This window comes from Pempheris klunzingeri, chromosome 7 (assembly GCF_042242105.1).
Source record: "Pempheris klunzingeri isolate RE-2024b chromosome 7, fPemKlu1.hap1, whole genome shotgun sequence".
Lineage (NCBI taxonomy): Eukaryota > Metazoa > Chordata > Actinopteri > Acropomatiformes > Pempheridae > Pempheris > Pempheris klunzingeri.
This window is the reverse complement of record NC_092018.1, coordinates 708,242-727,269: the sequence shown is the minus strand read 5'-3', so window position 1 is coordinate 727,269 and position 19,028 is coordinate 708,242. Positions and strand designations below refer to the sequence as shown.

At 45.5% G+C, this 19,028-nt stretch overlaps 1 protein-coding gene and 1 non-coding gene across 2 annotated transcripts; one reads left to right on the top strand and one right to left on the bottom strand.

Moving 5' to 3' along the window:
* Nucleotides 1-8,220: 8,220 nt before the first annotated feature.
* Nucleotides 8,221-8,292, bottom strand: trnap-ugg (transfer RNA proline (anticodon UGG)). Its single transcript has one exon. It is a non-coding gene; the product is annotated as a tRNA-Pro (tRNA).
* Nucleotides 8,293-8,916: 624 nt separating this feature from the next.
* Nucleotides 8,917-18,067, top strand: LOC139204398 (STAM-binding protein-like A). The gene is made up of 10 exons (XM_070834420.1): nt 8,917-9,026; nt 11,177-11,390; nt 11,923-11,998; nt 12,091-12,186; nt 13,061-13,460; nt 13,650-13,774; nt 14,184-14,321; nt 15,646-15,758; nt 15,886-15,985; nt 16,462-18,067. Exons 2-10 carry the CDS (start codon nt 11,188-11,190, stop codon nt 16,516-16,518), a joined length of 1,308 nt encoding a protein of 435 aa, XP_070690521.1. The 5' UTR covers nt 8,917-9,026; nt 11,177-11,187; the 3' UTR covers nt 16,519-18,067.
* Nucleotides 18,068-19,028: the final 961 nt, after the last annotated feature.

Here is a 19,028-nt window from a genome sequence, read left to right as displayed (position 1 = left end):
TAAATGATTTATTATCAATAGAAATGATAGATTTATGTACAATAACAATCATTACTGCTGCAGCCCTTCTTCATAATATGGATAAAATCTTCATCAAAGTGCACAATTAGGATGGATGCACACACTCACACACTGATGGAGTAACTTCGCTCTGAATTTACAAGCAAACTAATTTCCATCATAATAAACAACAGATGGGAACGTAGTTTGTTTTCTAATCCACAGACTTAAACACCCGACTAAATATGGTCCAACTGTTAGAGGGATTTTAAATCAAACTGAGGAAGCTGATGAAGCTGATGAAGTACATGTACTGCAGTAAAAGCAGTACTACCACAGAAGTACTGAACAGAGCAGAGTCCCCTGTGACGCTCAGACTGTTAGAGATTCTATCAGGAGGTTATTGATCCTCATCATTGAAGGAACAGCAGGACTTCACTGTTGGACTATTTTGTCATCAGTCTGGATTCATGGCCATAATAAAGGACAGCTCATGTGACGTAGTGAGGGTTCATGCTGCTGCCTGACCCACAGCGGCTCACTTCAAAACAAGTGACTAAAGTCAGAGCACCAAACGCTGCAACAACACGGCTCTCTGCAGCCGCAGGTAAACCGATAGCTCTCCGCTTCCTCATTTATTTTTCATTAGGGCAGAGAAAAGGTGTGTGAGGGGATATTTAAAGGCAGCACACACACACACACTTCTCCTTTGTTTGTTTACGTTCTGGCTGCAGCCATGTTGCTTCTGATACAGCAGAATAGATTATGACGATGACGTTGGATAACATTTGAATAACGGCTGCTAACAACCAAGATGGGGGCGATCGATAAAAGCAGGATGGGGATCAGTCTGCGTTAGGAAATCAGAGGGTTTATGGGAAACGTGGTCCTGCGTGCAGCGTGGGGAGCGAGCCGACGATGACACAGCGTCTCAGCTGTGGTTTGGTCTGTCTGCAGTGAGGTCAGGACAGGAAGTACCACTAAAGTAAAGACAGACGACCACAGGTGTAAAAAACACCTGAGTTTTCTCACTCATTCTGCTTTATTGACTTCTGGAACCTTCTAGCTGAGGTTGGACACATTTTAGGGACATGAAGAAGAAGAAGGTCCTCCAAGAAACGACGTCACCAGAAGCAGCAGCAGCAGCGTTTAGAGAGCAGAGGGTTAAACTGTGTGTCATCTCTCTAGCTGCTGCACTGGCTGAGCTCCACCCAGGAAGAGGAGCTGTTCAACGCTCTTCCTCGGCTGGGGCAGTGACCCAGGACACAAAACAAACACTTGTGCTCCTTCAGCTCCTTTCAGGTCCAGTAAACAGCGATGGAGCAGAAGCCTTTAGCCCGTCCCCGAGTGGCTGCGGTCCAATCAAAACAATGCAGAAGCTGCTTTTAAATGTCAGCATGTCGGGTCAGGCCGATGTCACCGCACACTTACAATCACTGCGGCCGCTCCTGTGGAGCGTCCAGGGCCTATTTGTGGCCGTGGAGATAACGGGTGGTGGTGGTGGGGGGGTGGTGGTGATGGCCGGTGTCTGCTGCCATGAGTTTTAAAACAACAGAGGAGACACGAGGGAAGATCAGGATGGAAAATGTTCAGTCACAGTCTGCTGGGCTCCGGTCCCAGAGGCATGCAGCCGATCCTCCTCTGTTCATCCCTTCAAATCTGTGTCTGTTCTTAGAAAGTCACATGATTGTCCTGCTCCATGTTTCACTTTACTTTTTTATTTTCCTAAATCGGATTAGAAACCACAAAGAAACTGGCACAAACAGGCGACCAGTAAATATGGAACAAATAACAAGAACAGAAAAGTGGGAAACACACCATCATCACCAGGCGGTCTAACCAGCTTCTCAGACCCGTGTGACACACAGCTCAGTGACAACTTTCCCTCGTCATCATCAACTTCACCGGCTGACTGAGCGCAAATAAAATGTGCCATTGCTCGGTCACAGGTCTAACAGGAGAGCGGGCCGAGGCCTCGGCAACAGGAGGAGACGCTGCCAACACAAACACTAATCCACCTACCAGTCACGGGGAGAGAGCGATATCTGAACACACAACGGTACAAAGGGGCCTGGACTTATGTAACCAGACCCACACGCCTTTTAAACGAATTAGTCAATGATTAAAATGATAAAGGATAAATATTTTTAAACCTAGTCAACTGCACCGGATCAAAGTAGGTCAAACCACACCAGACTACATTGAGAAAAACAGTCATTTAACATCAGAGAACACAGGAGCTGCCGGTCTGCTGCTGCCTCCATCAGTTAGTTAGTTAGTGTTTTATTTTGTCTAAAACAAATATTGTGTTGGATCCAAAGTGACCCTTTAAAACACCAAAGTTACACAATAGCACAAACACACTGACTGATGCAGGCAGCAGCAGAGCAGCAGCTCCTGTGTCCTGGGAGCTAAAAGGACTGCTTTTTGACAATGGAGTCTGGTGGCTCTATTGACACCACACTTAGAATAACACTCTGAGCCTGTCAGTGGATCATTTACTACCTACCAGTCACTCAGACACCAGGATGTGGACACAGAGGACCAGGGGGAGACTTTGCTTTGATGCTAACAGAGGGGAGCTAAAAAACACCTCCAAACTTCTGACTGTGAGCGTGGAAAAGTGCTGCCTTCATTAGTGCCGGTTATCAGAAACTACAAACAAACTCAGTCAAACTAAAAGTCGTGACTGAAAAAAGTGCTGATGGAAACTGTGTTTGTACTTGTCCCTCCCAAATCTGCTCTGATGCTCACTTACATCCTGCTCTCAGCCCGTGGGAGGTATTCTGATGTTTGTTCAAGCTTCATGCTGTGTAGAGAGAAACGGTTACCTTCCAGGTGTCTCAGCACACCTTTCCTCACACTCTGCACTCGTCTTTTGGATCTTTATAAAACCTTCTTCCATCCAGTGAATGGACTGTACCCTCTCAGACTGTGACATATGACTCATCATTGTTAGATGACCATCATAGTTGGATGGTACAGCAGGTCAAGGGTTAACGGTGCCTTTGTGGACAGCCTTACGTCTAAATTCAAACCGCTTTTAGAGAGTCATGAGTTATCACCCCCCCACTTCGAACTGAAACTATTTATTGGCGCCAACCGGATGAAGAAAGCACACTCCGCTGTATTGTGATGCCAAGTACCATATCAATATCTAGGACTATAAAAGCACACTGAACCTTGTTCAAAGTACCTTTAGTCCTGTAACAGAACCATTACAGCCTGTTTGCATTCAGCAAAGCCGTAAAGTAGAAGTAAAGTAGACTGGGAGTATACTTCAAACTGTTCTGCTTGTACTCACATTTAAAGGAGGACTCCACTGTTTCTATCCCTGCTCCTCTGTGTCCACATCCTGGTGTGTGAGTGACTGGTAGGTAGTAAAAGTGTTGGAACTGGTCCAGTAGATCACCTCAGCCAGCAGACACCAAACGGGCTGCAATGGCTGCAACGTGATCCTTTGGGACAACTGCACCTGATCACAGTAGGTCCACTAAAAGAGCTTGTTTGATCCACTGACAGGCTCAGAGTGTTATTCTAAGTGTGTGACAGCATCATGGAAAGGATCCCTACAGAGAGAGACCTGGAAGATCCTTTTGGTTTAACCACAAACAGCACACACACCAGACTACATTCACTAAAACAGGGATTTTAGCTCACAGCACACAGGAGCTGCTGCTCTGCTGCTGCCTCCATCAGTCAGTTAGTTTCTGTTATTGTGTTTCTAAAAAGGTTAATTCAGATCCAACACAATATCTGTGTAACACACAAACTAACTATCTGATGGAGGCAGCAGAAGACAAGCAACTCAATCTGTGAGGTAAAATTACTGTTTTTCTCAATGGAGTCTGGTGGCTCTGAAGTGAGCGAAATAACTTCAAAACTTTTTGTACCCATTAAAAATATGTAGAAACGTTTAAAAGAGTTCTTCTTTCATCTTAACACATCTGTATGTTATATCCATCTTGTTGTAACATAAAAGACTGGTACCAGACAATTAAGTGTTAGACTTTATCTTTGATAAATCTTTAAAAAATCTTCACATTAAAACTAGTTTTTCTTTGGAGGCAAAATTTGCAGTCAAACAACACATGACAGCTCAATTTATCCAAAATTCTCAGCACAGCCACCACTTAAAAGTCTCTGCTATAAAGAACCGTGGCTCACGTATCAAAGACATTTCTTTTCATATATAATCGAAGAGATGAAGCTCACAGTACCGTCTAAGAGCGGAGACACAAACAGCTGCTGCCGCTCATTAGTTCCTTCTTAATTCAAAGCAGACTCTGGTGTGTCCTCTTGTGTCTGCGCACTCATCTGTCTTCCCCAGGTCACTTTTTATGCCGCTGGAGCGGGTTAGGGCAGGTTAAGCTGAGCAGCGACTCATCGAGCCCATAATTACTGTTTCTCTCAGTCCTCTGGCTGATATCACCAACCAAGGCCGTCATTAGAGGAGTGAGTGATGGCCGTGGCACCACGCTGCTTCGCCGAACGCATTGTCCGCGTTCTCCACTCATCCTGAGTGTGCAACAAAGAACCGTTCACCAGAAAATTAAAGGGCTTTTAGGCCTGACTTGGTCTGGCTCAGCCCTCACTTCTCCCCAGGGGCCATCGTGGAGCACAGAGCCAGTTTGTAAGCATCTTTCTACGTTTGTCTACCAGCTGCAGTTCTGGTTAAATAACCAGAACAGCATCTTAAGACAGAACATGTGATGAAGCTCTGGACATGAATCAGGGCTCCAGCTCCCTGTCCAGTGTAAAAGTCCCAGACTTTTCCATGACTAAAAAGTCGACTTTGCATGTAAACAGTGTCATTAAACGCTCAGACTCTGGTCCTCCAGGATTCGTGCCCTACCCTCACCCAGTCAGGACTAAACACACTGGTTTGGTGAATCTTTTATTCTTAAGACTCACAGAAATCCCAGATTTACCAGGACCTGCCCCGATAATTCATCAAATCTGACCTTCAATGTCTGGAACAGACTTTTCTTAGTTCCACACCTCTCTGATAAACCACCGGTTACTATTAGAGCAGTAAACCTCTGACAGTGTGTTTACCTTCGGCTGCACGAGCACCTTTACGGTCACGTTCAGGGCTCACAGTGTCCTGTCCATCACAGCTGTGGCCTTTAGTCAAATAAACCATCAGTTGATCCACAGAAAAATAATCAGCAACTAGTTTGATAAGCTACTAATCGTTTGGGCCCTTTGTCAAGGAAAAACAATCCAATAATCTGGTTGTTTCAGCCTCTCAAATATGAAAATTTGCTACTTTTCTTGTTTTTTTTATTCTAATAATTAGAATATTTTAGTGTGGGGAGGGTGAGGTGGTGTTGGCGCCCAGGAGGTGACCTGGCACCCCTCCAGCTCGGCGCTGTGGACGGACGGGCAGAGGAAACGGACCACACTGGTTCCAAAGTGTAAAACTTTTCTTGCATCACACAAGTTAAACACAGACAGGACAGGACTTCTGCTCTTGCGTCAGAGCTCCTGTGCCTCTTCCAAAGCCCACCTCAAGCACTTTTCAGGCTTTTTCAAGCTTTTCCAGCACCTTAAGGGCTGTGGTGGAGTAAATCTACTCAAATCAATCAGGCTCTCTCGGCCTCTTTTTATTCCTTCATCTAAAATGCAACTGATTCAGTCAGATAGTAATTAGTGTTACTACTGAAATTAGAACTTTAACCCCTTTTTAAACCTTAAACCCCTCCAGAGGCCACATGTCGACACTTTAACCCTGTGATCATCACCAGGCTCGGTGTGGAGAGGACAGAGTGGTTTGGGGGAACAGGAGCAGCAGCTCTGATCCAGCCACAGTGATGCTGTCTGTCTGTCTGTGGCCGCAGAGTTCCTGCCTCTTGCCTGGAGGCAGACAGACAGGCAGGCAGACAGACAGACAGGCAGGCAGACAGACAGACAGACAGACAGACACGTGTCCCCTCTGGCTCTAATTATGACTAAACATGAAACCAACGCGCCCAGTGATGCAAAGCTGCACTGATTCACAGCCTCGTGTCTGACTTCATCCAGCTACATTAGCCTCTACATCGAGTCCTCGGTCCGGCTCCGGTCCGGATCGGGAGCTCACCGGACGCGGGTGCCCTCAGTGTGTAAATGAACGTCCTCCCGGGTAACGGGTCGCCGGGCTCGGTGCTCAGCTAACGGGCGCTCAGGTGTAGCGCTAGCTTGGCGCTAGCCCCGACAGTTAGCTTACCCGGTGATGCTGCTGGGGGCACAAAGTGCGTCAGCGTCGGCTCCTCTGAGCAGCAGGTACCGGGGGCTCCGGCAGACCGCAGGGGGGCTCGTTCCGGCGCACAGAGGGTCAGGGGCGGGCAGCGGGACGTCTCCGCTCCGGACAGTCTCTCACCGACAGACGGATGAGGATCAATTTATCCTCCGAGCGTCCTCCTCCCATTCAAATACAGCACACGGCGGCGGCGCGCGGACGACGTGATAGGATCATCAGCACCGGTGACGTAGCCACTCTGACGTTATTAAACGGGCCGCGTCTCCCCCGTGTGGTCAGCAGGAGGTACTGCAAGACAGGTACTAATACCACAGGTACTGCAAGACAGGTAGAATACTACAGGTACTGCAAGACAGGTATTAATACCACAGGTACTGCAAGACAGGTACTAATACCACAGGTACTGCAAGACAGGTATTAATACCACAGGTACTGCAAGACAGGTAGAATACTACAGGTACTGCAAGACAGGTATTAATACCACAGGTACTGGAAGACAGGTATTAATACCACAGGTACTGCAAGACAGGTATTAATACCACAGGTACTGGAAGACAGGTACTAATACCACAGGTACTGCAAGACAGGTATTAATACCACAGGTACTGCAAGACAGGTACTAATACCACAGGTACTGCAAGACAGGTATTAATACCACAGGTACTGGAAGACAGGTATTAATACCACAGGTACTGCAAGACAGGTATTAATACCACAGGTACTGCAAGACAGGTAGAATACCACAGGTACTGCAAGACAGGTATTAATACCACAGGTACTGGAAGACAGGTATTAATACTACAGATACTGCAAGACAGGTAGAATACTACAGGTACTGCAAGACAGGTATTAATACCACAGGTACTGGAAGACAGGTATTAATACTACAGATACTGCAAGACAGGTAGAATACTACAGGTACTGCAAGACAGGTATTAATACCACAGGTACTGGAAGACAGGTATTAATACCACAGGTACTGCAAGACAGGTATTAATACCACAGGTACTGCAAGACAGGTATTAATACCACAGGTACTGCAAGACAGGTACTAATACCACAGGTACTGCAAGACAGGTATTAATACCACAGGTACTGCAAGACAGGTATTAATACCACAGGTACTGGAAGACAGGTATTAATACTACAGATACTGCAAGACAGGTAGAATACTACAGGTACTGCAAGACAGGTATTAATACCACAGGTACTGGAAGACAGGTATTAATACTACAGATACTGCAAGACAGGTAGAATACTACAGGTACTGCAAGACAGGTATTAATACCACAGGTACTGGAAGACAGGTATTAATACCACAGGTACTGCAAGACAGGTATTAATACCACAGGTACTGGAAGACAGGTATTAATACCACAGGTACTGCAAGACAGGTATTAATACCACAGGTACTGCAAGACAGGTATTAATGCTTCTGTTACTACATGACAGGTATTAATACCACAGGTAGCGGAATCAGAATCAGAATCAGAATCAGAATCAGAATCAGAATCAGAATCCCTTTAATAATCCTCAGGGGGAAGTTGCTGTTGTTACACACAGCTCCAAAAGAATAAGAATAAACTTCAAACACAAAAATAAAAATATAAATATATAAAACGTATGAAGGACAGTACTACTGTTACTGCAGTATTTTGTGTGATATTATTAATGGTAATAGTATGTTTGAGTCTTGAGTCAAAGCTCTGTGGTGCAGGGAGTACTAGGGAGTACATGGAGTACTCAGAGTACTAGAGAATACCTGGAGTACTCAGAGCACTAATACCACACTGTCCTGCACTGAAAACATACAGCAGTAGAAGTACACAGCCTGTGTGTGTGTGTGTGTGTGTGTGTGTGTGTGTGTGCAGTGACCAGATCAGGACCACACACCGGAGGGGCCTTCAGGGTCAGACCATCCTCCCGGTACTTCCAGCTTCAAGCCGGAAACACTGCGGTTTTCCATAAATATCAAAGGGCTCGTCCGGGATTTGAACCCGGGACCTCTCGCACCCAAAGCGAGAATCATACCCCTAGACCAACGAGCCAGCTGGTAATCGATCCTCGGTGAAAGTGATCAGTAAACTGTGTGTTTCCTTCTGTATTCTGTAGTTTCTGACTGACACGATGATTCACAGTAAACAAGACCGATGAAAACAGCAGGACTGCGCATGCGTGGTGTAGAAAAAACCGGCCCTGTTAGAAACAGTGACATTTTATTTTACTACAGTACAGAATAAACCAAAGTAAGAACAATCTATGAAGTAATAAATAGCTAATATTCATCTTATCAAATACAACATGAATTAAAATAGGCTCTATCTTCCGTACAGATGTAAAATAAAAGAGCATTTTTATTGTTTTTGAAATATTTTTTTGGCTATTAATAATTGGTAAATGATTTTTTGACACTATTTATTGCATTTGAATTGTTTGTTGTTTTTCTGTGTTTAATTTATTCATTGGTCGATTAATTCGTTTATAAATTAATTTATTTATTTTTCCGTCTTTATTGAGAGAAAGTTTAAATATAAAATAGTGCAGATATTACTCAGCCTGATGTTGTATAAAGACGCAGGATATTCATTTAAATAAAGAATTGATTATCGATATCTGCGTCCCTCCCCGCTGACGTCACGACTCGTCATGCGGAAGTCACTGTGATTGCGGAAGTGAGCAGGTAGCTGCTGTAGGCGCAGCCCACTAAAGCTGAAGCTGGCTCTGGATCTGGTTCGGGACGTGTTTTGATCCAGCTGTATGTAGGCCTCTGGAGCTCGACCAGGTAAGAAAGAACAGGAAGTTACTCTGTGGGTTTTAGCCGATGCAGTTCGCGTGGGGTAAAGAACGCGCGGTTGGCTAAAGTTAGCCAAGTTAGCTAAGTTAGCCAAGTTAGCGGCTAAGCTAACGCGACGCCGTTGAGGAGCATTGATGAGTGGTGACAGCTAACAGACACCAGGCTGTCTAAAGACTGTAAATAAACGAGGTGTGGAGTCTGTTATACCCGGAGACATACGGACCTCCTCTGCCCGACAGCTGGCTCACATGAAGTGTTGTAGTTCACCTGTATTTATCAGGTCTAATCAATCACCCAATCCAACTTTATTTATACAGCACCTTCCAAACAAATCGATTCAACGCGCTTCAGGAGCGTCTGACCAAACGAAGGATGTTTAATCTAATGCAGAACAGCTCAAATAAAACACAGGTTATTAAATACGACAATAATCAAAGATGGTTAGTTAAGATAATAATACAAGCTATAAAATAATAATACACCAAATTACAACAAAGTAGTAAGATGTCAATAGATAAGACAGAATAAAATGAAGAATAATGATGAAAAGAAACAATATAAGTATAAATATTTTTAAAACAAACTATAAACCGTGGCAGACTTAATAGACTTAATAGAACAGGGTTGTAGATAATTATACATGTACAGTAAGTATTGGTAATAAGCTGGTGGTCCTACAGTTAATTCTGTTTAGAAATATATTTATTTTACTCATAGCTCAGTAGTTCTGATGAAAGAAGTATTTGTATCCTTTACTTTAGGGGAAAAAAGCAGCACCACACTTACTTATTTAGAATCACTCCTTTGGAGGGTTTTCTTAGAATATGTTGGAGTATTATTACTGATGCATTAATATGTGAACAGTGTTGAAATGTTGTATCTGGTCAATGTGAAGCTGATTTAATTACACTGTTCACACTGATTCACGTACTGAAACACTAAAATGGAGCTACTCAAAAACAAGTAGATGAAAGTTGTACGTGTACAGTGTTGGACTGTTGGTTTAGCTTCCACAGAAATGTGCTTAATGTTACGGTTCCCATGTTTTAAACAGGAAACAGAAACGTTTGGAACAAAGTATTTCATTTGGGGGACGACAGCAGTGACAAAGGACAGTTTACACAAGTTTGCTGACTTGTTTTTTCCAGTAAATGTCCGGTCTCTGATCACACTGTGGGCTCGACATGCTTCAACAGGTTAGACTCAAAACACTTTAATAAAAGTAAAATTAGTTTCTGTAGAAACACAAAGAAAGTAGAAAGCACTAATCAGCCTTTTTTTTCAGAGCCGCACCTCCTGAGCTTAACGGTTAACAACTGGCTGTCTGTCACCATGCTGTGTTTCTGTGTCAGCCGCCAAGAAGCCGTCATGGCGTGATCAATACAAGCCATCTGACTGTTAGTCAGCATGCTGAGGAAGCGTTCCCACATTGGTCCTCGTTTGATCAATGAGGAGAATCATTCCAGACGGACCCTCCCAGCAGAGTTTCTCCTAAATATACGCAGCCAGGGACTTTCAGAGCGAGTGGTGTCCTCGATACAGAGTGTGAACTGAAGAGAGACACTGTCTCTTTGTGCTAGTTCATACAGGAGGAGACTGTGTGGTCCACTGAACTGATATAAAGGGCTCAGATCTGAACTGGCCCTTTGAAACACCAAAGTCACACAATAACCAAACAGCAGCTCCTGTGTCCTGTTCTCTTAAATCCCTGTTTTAGTGAATGTAGTCTGGTGTGTGTGCAGAGAGTGATATAACGGCTATTTGTGGTTAAACCAAAAGGATCTTCCAGGTCTGTCCACACCAGACTCCATTCACAAAAACAGGGATTTTAGCTCACAGAACACAGGAGCTGCTGGTCTGCTGCTGCCTCCATCAGGTAGTTAGTTTGTGTTGTTGTGTGACTTTCGGTGTTTTAAAGGGTTAATCCAAACTAACTTTTTGTCAATATACAGCATGTCGTCTGCTCCAGGTGCTAAAAGGGTCACAAGCTGTTAAAATCTTCTGCAGGACCGTTTTGTTTGAAAATTATTTATTTGAATTTTGTTAAACACAACATAAGATTGATTATTATTTTATGATTATATTGTGTTATTATTATAAGGTGGTTGTCGTATTAATCCCTCAGCTTGTGCTCGCAGGTTGACTTGTGATGGCGGACCACACCGACGTCAGTCTGCAGCCGGAGGAGCGAGTCCGGGCTCTCACCAAGAAGGGGAGCTCGGTGGAGGTCAACGACGACATGCCGCCGCGCCGCTACTTCCGCTCTGGCATGGAGATGATCCGCATGGCTAACGTGTACACGGAGGAGGGCAACATCGAGCACGCCTTCGTCCTCTACAACAAATACATCACGTAAGTGTTGGAGGAGGTGTTTAACTTTGCTGTAATTGGTTTGGTCCTGATTAGTTTGAGGTTTTTTAAAGACAGTAAAGATGTTATGTTGTAAATACGATACTGTAAGGATCAGTTCGTACAGAGGACCAAAAACTCAGAGCAGAAACATTTCAGATGACGTGGGAACGTGGAAACCACATGAAACGTCCACCAGCTCAGGGGCAGGAGGAGAATCCTCCATCTGTTTTTATTCTTTATCGTGCCCGAAGTGTTTATAGCTCGATCTGCCATGCAGGAGAGGGAGCGATGGTCGCTCACATATATTGTTGAAACATCCACAAAATATAACTGTTTTGGAAATGTGAGCTGCATGCTGCTCTGTCTGACTGCTCCGAAGAAAGAGACATGAGGTCAAACATGTTTTAAAAGTGAAGTGGATCCGTCTAACAGTGGACAGACAGGAGAGGAAGAGTCCATAATGGAACGACTAGCGCCTGTTTCTCTCAGTAATATTAGTCATTTGAATCCTGTATTTCTTCTTTTCACCAAGGCTTTTTATAGAAAAACTCCCCAAGCATCGGGATTACAAGACGGCCTACATCCCTGAGAAGAAGGACACGCTGAAGGTGCACACAGTGTTCACGCTGTCCTCCAGATTGGATTGTTTTTAAGGAAATATTTAAGCTTGACGTTGTTCTTTATTTTCTCTCTCCTCCAGAAACTAAAGGATGTTGCTTTTCCTCAAGCAGAGATTCTGAAAAAAGCTCTTCTGAGGAGGTTTGAGCAGGACTACGCTCAGTATCTCGTCAAAAAGGTGAAGCGCCCGCCGCCTCCTGACAGCCTGAGATACGTCAGCAGCCCCTCATGTTAAAAACACAGCACTGATTCCTACTGAAAACACCTGAGGCGCCTTCTGACCAAACCACTTTATTATTTCTAAACATCTGAGTCAGTTTGTCTCACCTCAGCAGAGCCGGCACACGATGCTACAGTACGCTGTGACAGGCGAGGATGGGTTCTTTTAGGGTTTAGTGGTCCTCTTTAGTGTTTTGGGGTTCAGAGTTACCTTACTTTTAGGATTTAAGGATAGATAGAAGTTTCTTGTGGATGGACTCACACACATCGTAAGCTTGGTTTTGATTGGAGATGCACCCAAGCTGAGTTCAGCGGCTCTGCAGCTTAACTAATATTGATAGTGAACTAATATTTTATGGTGCAACGTAAACTGAGCTTTATACTGAAAGGATTGAAGGATCTTTATTGCAGAAAATGGCACTTTTAGATCTTAATTAAATGAAACACTTCCTGCCGCACTCTGCTTGCACCCCCACCTTTAACTATGACTAGGCACACTGATTTTACATGTTATGGAAACCTGAAATGTTCATTAACAGAGTAACCGTGACACCGACCTTGAATAGTTCCGTCCTGCACTCTTTCATTCAGATGTCACGTCACATCGTTTTAACAATAAAACAATTATTCATAGAGCACTATTTTAAAATAGCGTGTACAAAGTGCTCTACGAACAATAAGCAACAATAACAGGTGATATTTGAGGTAAACAGGAAACTGACAGGTGAAACAGGTAGAACGTTCGATAATTCACTGTTTTTAGACGAGACTTGAAAGTCGATGAGGCAGGTCGTCCCAAAGTGACCTCCTGCTCGTGTCTGCTGTTTGTTCAGAAAGCGGAGGAGGAGGCGTTGGCGCGGGAGCAATCCAGGCAGCGGGCGCTGGACGCCGAGCGGGAGCGCGTGGCCGTGATGCAGCGGCGGCAGCTGGAGCAGGAGCAGTTCAGTGCCTTCGAGGAGATGATCCGCCGCCAGGAGCTGGAGAAGGAACGCCAGCGCGTGCTCCTGGAGTTCGCCACGCCCACCGCGCCTTCGCCCGACACGCCCCTCATTCCCGGCATCCAGGGCCCCTCGCCGGTCGCCCCCGCCGCCCCACAGAGCCCGGGGGACCTGAGCGGCTCCACCAACCACCAATACAACCGCCCTCCTTCAACCGCCAGCACGCCCACCTCCGGCCCGCCCACCTTCGACCGCTCGCTGAAGCCCGGGTCTCTGGTCAGCCCGGGGAACAACAGTGAGTTAATGTTTCTCTGAGGCGGGGGGCCGGCCGTCAGAGGATTTAAATACTGCCTGCTCCTGCTCTAAAGTATTTATTCTTCTGGCCTACTTAATGCCCTGCTTACACCATGCCTTGTTTCAGAACATCACAGGAGTCGAACTTTTACATTCAGCTCGTGTCTGTCCCTCTACATGGTGCTTGCAGATACAATGGTGGATGCCCTCCGGCAGTTGGCTGTTCCCGCCGAGCTGTGTCGGAGCTTTCTGAGGTTGGCCGAGGCCAACACAAGCCGAGCTGTAGAAACTTGTGGCATCCTGTGTGGCAAACTGGTAAGACTGAAAACAGAGCGGCTGTGTTGAAGCAGCAGCACCGAACAGATCTGTGAGAGGAAGCACAAACATTTCTGTAAATAAATGAAAGCATTTGCATGTTTGAATCCCATAAACGGAGATGTATCCGTCCGCAGTGTGTGAGGAATGTGGATTCAAAGGTTGTAAATGAGACCCAAGCGTCAGCTGACCTCCCTCCCCAGAGGGGCCCCACATAATCTGACACGTCTGTCACCTTCCCAAATCTGTTGGTTAACTTTAAGCTGTTCTTCTGTGAGTGTGACTGAGTGTAAAGTCGGTCCGTGCTCTGCTCACTTCACTCAGAGACCTTGAACAGCTTTTTGGCCGTCGGCCGTGGTGAATAATTTAAAGGAGTTTAACAGCGTGTCGCTCTGTGTGTTTGTTCCAGACCAGAAATGCGTTTACTGTGACCCACGTCATCGTACCAAAGCAGTGCGGCGGACCGGACTATTGTGACACGGAGAATGAGGAGGAGCTCTTCCTCATACAGGACCAGTACGATCTCATCACCCTGGGCTGGATACATGTGAGTAAAGAGTCCTCCCCCCCCAGAGTGTAACCCACAAGACCAGCAGCTGCATCGATATCCTCCAGGAGAAAATCCTGCTGTCAGGAGAAATTCACTCTGGAAAACACAGTCAGATGACCCATCACGCAGCAAAGCCAGTGTTTATTTTGTTGTTTGATCCACTGACAGGCTCAGAGTGTTATTCTAAGTGTGTGACAGCATCATGGAAAGGATCCCTACAGAGAGAGACCTGGAAGATCCTTTTGGTTTAACCACAAACAGCACACACACCAGACTACATTCACTAAAACAGGGATTTTAGAGCTGCTGCTCCATCAGTCAGAGTGTCTGTGTGGTTGTGTGACTGCCACATAATGGGACATAATGTGGGTGAAGCTCATGGTAGCAGGACGCCAAAGAGCAGCGCTCACTCTGCAGTTGACACCACGGACGTATGATGTGACCTGGATACTGAAGCTAAAGATGGCGGCTGTCCTGTCCAATAAGAAACACTTGTGTGGTGCATATGCTAAAGGAAAGTTTGTGTCTTCAGGTTCAGCATGTGGCCCACTGAATATAAGCACTAGTGTTCATCCTCTGGCCCAGCGGGGCTGCTGATTGGCTCGTTCTGCAGCGCTGACATCATTCAAACAGAAAAGACTGTTCTATGGTTTGGACAGATTAAAGATATACATCACAGAAAATAAAAACTGACCACATTTACATCTGGAGGTTCACCGACAGCTCCTTTACAGCGCTGCTCTGATGGGGAAATGAGCAGATTTGTTGTTGCGGTGCCGTGATTGGCTACTGGGAAAACATGGAAGTGAGGCTCCAGTTCTTATAAAATATCCACGGTGACCTCAAGTCACAGTACTCAAAAATCTCAATACTTAGCGAATCAGCGCCCAAATATTGTGACAGAATCGAATCGGGAGAAAAGTGAATCATCCCATAAATATCTTAATGTAATATAAAACGCGGTCAGTAATGTGGTGCAGGAATATGATGTGAGAGTCGTGATCAGGAGCTGTGGCCTCGTAGGACTTCAGTCAGTGTCAGAATATGCAAACATATTCAAATCACTTATATAATCATGATATATACAACATTATAATCCAACTGAGTGAAATACCCCAAAGTCACACGTAAACCCAGTGAGACTTCAGTAAAACTGTAACATGATATAATAGTGACTCCACCACAGTTAGTGTACATTAACAGTGACCTACAGATGATACCAGCCTGCTAACCACAGGTCATATCTTTATTTGTGCACACACAGAGTGTTTAGGCTGCCTCAGACTTTCAGTAAATGGATCCCGTCCTCTCTGTTTTCCAGACTCACCCCACACAGACGGCCTTCCTGTCCAGCGTCGACCTCCACACTCACTGCTCCTACCAGATGATGCTGCCGGAGGCCATCGCTATCGTCTGCTCGCCCAAGTTCAACGAGTGAGTGTGAGAGCTGCTGCTGCTGCTGCTGCTGCGGCGTCGATACAAACGTCTGACGTGTTTGTCGGCGCGCCGCCTGTGTAGTTTCCTACGAGTGTGACCGTGTCTGTGGTTGTGTTTGTCCCAGAATCGGCTACTTCAGGCTGACGGATCGAGGAACAGAGGAGATCTCCACATGTAAACAGAAAGGCTTCCACCCTCACAGCAAAGACCCTCCTCTATTCACAGTGAGTGACCCTCTGCTGCCAGTGGGAGCGATGCTTATTAACATTAAAGGGTAACTCCCCTGTTTTTACACATGGGCAGTTAACATCAACAACAATCATATTAGAAACAGAAAACCAGGCATACTTTATGGGTAATTAGTGCAATGCAGTAACAATGCACAATACACTGAAGTAAAGAGTAGTAAACAGTAGTAAACAGTAGTAAACTGTAGTAAACTGTCTTAAACAGTAGTAAACTGTAGTAAACTGTCTTAAACTGTCTTAAACTGTCTTAAACTGTAGTAAACAGTAGGAAACTGTCTTAAACTGTCTTAAACAGTAGTAAACGGGGCCGTAGAAGCTGTTCTTCATCTGAACACCTAACCCTAACCCTACTGTCAGCATGCAGAACATTAATTATCCTGACCGCAGCACTGACGTCTCGCTGTGTGTTTGTGTCCATGTGACCGATGAGCTCGTGTGTTTTCCGTCCTCAGCACGCCGGACACGTCACCATCAGCGACCACACGGTGTCGGTGATGGACCTGCGGTGATTTTACCCCACCGGGACACTCGTGGACTGTTTTAATCCGACTGCAGACGTCTCACTGGAGCAAACACTCCTGCCGTCGGTGTTCAGGACGCCGCTGAGCGACTTCACCGCTCACATGGACATCAGTGGTTCTCAAATGGAACAACTTTGTGAAGCTTTTATTTTTCATTTGGTTTTGTTTTTTGGCTCTTAAGGAAAATTTCCACGTATTATTGCACTTTCCAAGCAAACAAACTGCTCTGTGCTTCGTGGACCGGCCGGCCTTCAGCCCCTCCGTCTGTCCGTCTGAGCTCCAGATCCTCGCCGCTCCACTTCTGCTGTCGCCATCAGTCCATTAGTCGACCAGTACGGTGGCCTATCAGGGCCATCAAAGGCAAAAAAGATTAAGTACAGAGGGAATATTCAGAGAAAAAACTGAATGTCTGAGATTTAAGTTCGAGATTTACAAAAACATATTTCCAGGATTTCCGATGAAAAAAACGTACTTAATACTCTGAGATGATAAATTCATGAAGTGACCAGACGAGTGACGTGGTTCCTTGACACAAACGTTTTTTTCTCATAAATTTCCAACTTTAACGCTTTAATTTTTTTGTGTTGTTTTTCTTCTAATTTGTGTCGTTTATAATCTCAGAATATTCACGTTTTTTTTCTTGTAAATTTTTGACTTTTGATTCTCTTTATTTTCCAGAAGGTGTGTGTGTGTGTGTGTGTGTGTGTGTGTGTGTGTGTGTGTGTGTGTGTGTGTGTGTGTGTGTGTGTGTGTGTGTGTGTGTGTGTGTGTGTGTGTGTGTGTGTGTGTGTGTCTGTCTGTGTGTGTGTCTGTCTCTGTGTGTGTGTGTGTGTGTGTGTGTGTGTGTGTGTGTGTGTGTGTGTGTGTGTGTTCTCATATTTGCCACCTTAATCAAGTTTAGACCTTAAAGTTTTTTCTCGGAGTATCTGTCTCTCTATTCTTTATGTATTTGTGTTTTTCCCTCCGTGGTCCTGATGCGCCGCCCTTTGTTTCTCGTTGGTCTTCAGCGTGTGGTTCTGCCTGACAGATAAAGTGCCAAGGACGAGAGCGCTGACCTGCCGCGGCGTGGCGAGGCTCGGCGTGGAGCCTCCATTTGGTCGTCCGGTCTTTGGCGTGTTTCATGTGTGATGAGAGAACGGGCCGCCAGGTGTAACTCAGGTATGCAGGCAGTGTTGCCGCTCTCTGTCACATTTCTCTCTTTGAGCGCCGTCAGTCTGACTCCTGACGATGGAGCCGCCTCGTGTTTTTGTGTCCTCGCTGTTTGTCTGAGTTTTTGTGGAAAGGCGTCGGTAGTGTCGGTGTACCGTGTCCGTGCAGAGGACACGCGTGCACCCGCCGATCTGAATGTACCTCCTGCTACACGTGGCCACACATGACGACCCCCCCCCCCCCCCGGCCTCGTTCATGCCTCTCAACACGTCTGTTTGCTCCCTTCTCTTGTTAGAAGAAGAAAATGATGATTAGCCATAATTGTAAAAAACAAAAGAACCCTTCAATGAATGAAATGCCAAGACGAAATAAACTCTCTGTAGATGAATCTGTTCTTCTGTGTCCTGTTTGTCCAGTTGGTGCCAATTTAAAGTTACTGAGCAGGAAAATGACATCAGAACGTAAAACCAGGAAATGAAAAGGATGTTTGAGTGTTAAACCAGCGACGTCAGAGAGGTGTTTGAAGGCTGAAGGTAACTGGGGGGGGGGGGGCGACACAGAGCCGATGTGACCGTCTCCAATAAAAATATTTCCAGTAAAAACTCATGAGCGATGATCAAAACAGACTTTACCATTAAAGCGGCTGTGTTCCTCTGGCCTCAGCTGAGCCCAAAGCTCTGACGTCTGGGCTGTTTTTGGTGAGTTTCTGAGCCGTCAGGAGAACATCTGGAGAACATCAATCAGAAATCAGACAAACTGCAGACTGTCTTTACTTCCGTGTCCGTTCTTTCTTACAGAAACTCTGACCTGCTTCTCCCTGGAAGACATCGGCCCAAGTACAATTCAGTTTTTATGTTCTGCAACATTTGCTGGTGTTTCGGGGAGTTTTGTCTTTTTATTCCACATCTGTTACTGATTGAAACGTGTGTATGTGTTTACTATATTTTAAACTCAATAAAAGATGGCGTGTGCAGTGCGTACGGAGCCTTGTGAACAGTACACCATAGACACACTAAAGCTGGAGTACATCCAGAACCTGGTTCACATGAAAACTCACACCGATATGGAATCGTGTGCATCACGTCAAGCCTGAGCTCGTTTTAAATTCTGGAAAAACTACTTGTATGTGTTTCTCAGGTCACCTCAGGGCTCTGAAACTAAAACTGGAAGGTTATAAACACGCAGGACTCACCTTTAACACCTTTAAGGTTTCATTCCTTCTCCTGCTCTACTCGTGTTCGTGTCTCACATGAAAGGGTGGGTCGGTCTTCAGCTCACAGGAGGCAGCAGCGCTGTGTGGGGATTATTCCTGGTGTCCTCTGCTCTCACATCCTGCATCACCTCCTGGT

Excerpts from the sequence above, each read along its gene's own strand:
- LOC139204398 (XM_070834420.1), top strand. The coding sequence starts at position 11,188 with ATGGCGGACCACACCGACGTCAGTCTGCAGCCGGAGGAGCGAGTCCGG. Across the intron at positions 11,999-12,090 it reads AGAAGAAGGACACGCTGAAG|AAACTAAAGGATGTTGCTTT; the intron begins GTGCACACAGTG and ends TCTCTCCTCCAG. Across the intron at positions 13,775-14,183 it reads GCATCCTGTGTGGCAAACTG|ACCAGAAATGCGTTTACTGT; the intron begins GTAAGACTGAAA and ends TGTTTGTTCCAG.